This window comes from Triticum urartu, chromosome 7 (genome assembly GCF_003073215.2).
Source record: "Triticum urartu cultivar G1812 chromosome 7, Tu2.1, whole genome shotgun sequence".
NCBI classification, from domain to species: Eukaryota; Viridiplantae; Streptophyta; class Magnoliopsida; order Poales; family Poaceae; genus Triticum; species Triticum urartu.
The window spans coordinates 479,139,526-479,143,276 of record NC_053028.1 but is presented as its reverse complement, the minus strand read 5'-3'; the positions used below and the strand labels follow the sequence as shown (position 1 = coordinate 479,143,276).

Here is a 3,751-nt window from a genome sequence, read left to right as displayed (position 1 = left end):
GTGTGGGCGATGTGCAATATGTCACACATGTGAGTGTTAGTTTTTTCGTTAATAATTTACCTATATGATGAGAAAAAAAAAAGACGCGGCCCGATCCCACAACTTCGTCCGATCTCCTAACCTCGTCACCGTCCGATCAAACTAAAACCATCCAAACCGATCAACCATCGTCGAAACCCTAGCGCCGCCGCACTATATAAGCTCCTCCCGTCCAATCTATCCCCATTTCCCAGACCACCCAAACCCACACAACCCACTCGGCGGCGGCGGCGGCGGAGCACGCGAAGATGGTGAAGTTCCTGAAGCCCGGCAAGGCGGTGATCCTTCTCCAGGGTCGGTTCGCCGGCCGGAAGGCGGTCATTGTGCGCGTTTTCGAGGAGGGCACGCGCGACCGCCCCTACGGCCACTGCCTCGTCGCCGGCCTAGCCAAGTACCCCAAGAAGGTGATCCGTAAGGACTCGGCCAAGAAGACGGCGAAGAAGTCGCGCGTGAAGTGCTTCCTGAAGCTGGTCAACTTCACCCACATCATGCCCACCCGCTACACCCTGGATGTCGACTTCAAGGACGTGGCCTCCGGCGGGCCCGACGCCCTCGCCACCCGCGACAAGAAGGTCGCCTCCTGCAAGGCCGCCAAGGCACGTCTCGAGGAGAGGTTCAAGACCGGCAAGAACAGGTGGTTCTTCACCAAGCTCCGCTTCTAGGAGCAGAGCGTCTTTACAATACTAGTAGTTCCTTGTTCTTGCAATCAATAGCACACTGAGCTATCTCTATCACTGTTTTTGTATTGTCCATGAGGATTTTGTGGTTAGTATGGATCTCGGAGAGAGTTTAATTAAGGCATGATGATGATGATGTTCCATGTGTTAAATCATGCTAAAGAATGCACATGGTTGCAATTTTGTTGGAACTTACTCCTTGAGCTGTTTATTTCCCCAATTCTTATAACTATATTGTTTAGTCTTGTTCGTGAGTAATATCTGACGCAACCTTTCTGTTAAATAGTGCGGTGTTTACTGTTTAGGACTACCATGGATATTAGCTACCCAGTATATTCGGTTAGCCCTTTAACGGTCTAATAATTGCTACCCTGCTTGGTATGCTTGTAACTTCCTCATATTGACCATCTCACTGCCTTGCATGCTCCACTGATCCACCCTCAACATGTTGTGTTGGGTTTAGTACTGTTTTGGCATGCTTGTAGCTTCTTCATATTGACCCATTTCACTGTCTTCCATAGCTTCGTCGTACAGTTATATGCAGTGCCAAGACAGCAAATGGTCTCATATTGTCATTTTGATTATATACCCTTTTTGGCTTGCAATTAAAATGCATCACTTGTTTTTCTCAATTGTACATGGTATGAGGGCCTTAAAAGTTATCATGTGATATCATGTTCACCATTGGAAGAAACTATGATATATTTAATGAAAATGAGAATATGAGAAAATGATGCAGTGAAGCTGTCTGTTGATCATGTCGTTACAACATACAATGTTTACAGTGCAACATGATCTCAAAGATTGAGTTCCTGCTTGCATTGGCCTGTTTTGTGCTGAATCTCTTCTCTGCAATCAGTTGTGTCGTGGTCTTCGTTTCACTTGTTATTGAACGGTTCATTGGGATATGTGGTGCTCGTATTGGATCAGTCTTGTCTTGCCTTTGATTTGGTCTTCCATATTTGTTTGCTGCCTATATGGACCAAAAATGATAAATGTATATATTGCCTCCTCAGATACATGGTGAAAATTAATGGATCAACACTGCCATGTTGCTATCATGCGGTGGAAACATTTGCCTATGCCTTCTTTGGTTCATAGGATAGGAATTTTATAGGAATAGAAAAATCATAGGAAGTGAGATGACATGCATGTCAAGAGATACCATTTGATGCATAGGATAGGATTTTTTCCATTGAGTCTAGGCTAATGTTTTTTTTCCTCCAAAACATGAAGGATTGATTCCTATCCTACATAGGAATATGAATCCATTCCTACAAACCAAAGGGCTTCAAAGGAATTTTTCCTTTGCAAATCCTATCCTATAGAATTCCTACAAAAATCCTACAAACCAAAGGAGTGTAATCTGAACCAGAATAGCAGTAGTTCAAGTACTCCCTCTGATCCATATTACTTTGGCTGCTCAAAGGGATGTATAGGTCTGTATTGGCCATCTTTTTATTTGATTCAGTGTTTTGTGATGTCAAATGCTGTATTTATATCTCTGTTGCAAGTATTCTTTTTTTAGTGTTGCAAGTATTCTGATGAAAAGCTAACTAGCAATAATAGCAAGAAAAAAAATACTGAATAGTTTTTATTAGCTTGTGTGGTTGTGCTTTACCTCAGCTCTTCCTTTAGCTAGGTTGGCTCAGTCGTACTTTGTGTTACTCCCTTAGTTTGTGTTATTCCATTGATGTAAATTCACTCGATACTGTATGATATTGCGAAAATGCTCTTTAGAGCTCGGGCTCCATGGAGCCCGAGTTTGACTTGATCAAAATTCAAATTTTCACGTTTCAAAAAATTGTGAAAAAAAATACACACATACTTAGAGATATAAAGCATATGTGTGTAAATTTTCAGGACGAAACACTTTAAAATGAGTGCTACACAAAAAGAACAAATCGGAGGCTTTTTAGTAGATGCACTATTCATTCTTAAAGTCCATGAATTTGTCTTTTTTGCACAGATCGCATTTTAGGGTATTTCATCCTCAAATTTTACATACATACTCATAACATCCTTGTTTACTTGTATGATTTTTTTTAGATTTTTTTAAAACTGAAAAGTGTAAATTTTAAATTTTTTAAAAAATCCGGCCTCCATGGAGGCCGAGCTCCAAAACGCCCTACTCATGATATTGTAGTTATTTTAATGATTGCAAAATAGTTCTGTTACTATATTTGTATGTTAATATTATATTTCCCTCTGTAAAGAAATATAAGAGCGTTTAGATTTATCACTCTTATATTTCTGTACAGAGGGAGTAATTTGTTATAGTTCAGTGTATGAAGTGGCTCCGCTTTATTCCCTTTGTCAATTGATGTTTATATGGTTTTGTTTTGTACTACGTATATGTTGTGTTAGTGATGTTTTATTGTTGATGTTGGCTGTTCATTGCTAAGTTATGTTACTCATGCCCCTATTCTACTCCACGCCCTCTAAACCTCCAATTGGGTTTGAAATTGGCACTGAGGATGGCATCTTTGTTCCTTGTGAAGGCTGTGAGAATGGCATCTTTTTTTTAGATTAAGGTGTCTTTTATTCAATAACAATCATATCCTTTACAATAGTAGGGATCAGAAATGACGGAGCTACGTCCTGTCATTGCTCCTCCAATTTAGACCTAGAACAAAAGCGAGCAAGCTCATGTGCGACAACATTAGCTTCTCAATTACAATGAGAAATTGTCGCCATGCGAAAAGAACTTAATAGTTCCTTGCAGGCTCTGTATTCCACGGGTAAAGAATGGCATTCACTATTTCCATGAAATCACTCTCCACCTTTAAATCATGAATACCCAGATTTTGTGCTAGTCTCAAGCCGCACTCGGTACATCAAGTGCATGTTTCTTATAACTCACCACAGCCGCTATGAAGATCTCTCCAGCATCTCCAACTATTGCTCCCAAGGCCCCTGCCGTAACTGGTCTTGTCCAACCCTTTACATTTCTTTTCTGCTTCATTTTTTTGGCATTATAGTTTGCAACAATGCCATGAATACTTAGCCCTGTATGAACTATAGTACCAACCTTT

At 40.7% G+C, this 3,751-nt stretch overlaps 1 protein-coding gene across 1 annotated transcript; it reads left to right on the top strand.

The window, feature by feature from the left end:
• The first annotated feature begins 209 nt into the window (after positions 1-209).
• Positions 210-911, top strand: LOC125523806 (60S ribosomal protein L27-3-like). Its single transcript, XM_048688877.1, has one exon. The coding sequence runs from the start codon at positions 288-290 to the stop codon at positions 699-701; it is 414 nt and encodes a 137-aa protein (XP_048544834.1). The 5' UTR covers positions 210-287; the 3' UTR covers positions 702-911.
• The last annotated feature ends 2,840 nt before the right edge of the window (positions 912-3,751 follow it).

Excerpts from the sequence above, each read along its gene's own strand:
- LOC125523806 (XM_048688877.1), top strand. The coding sequence starts at position 288 with ATGGTGAAGTTCCTGAAGCCCGGCAAGGCGGTGATCCTTCTCCAGGGT.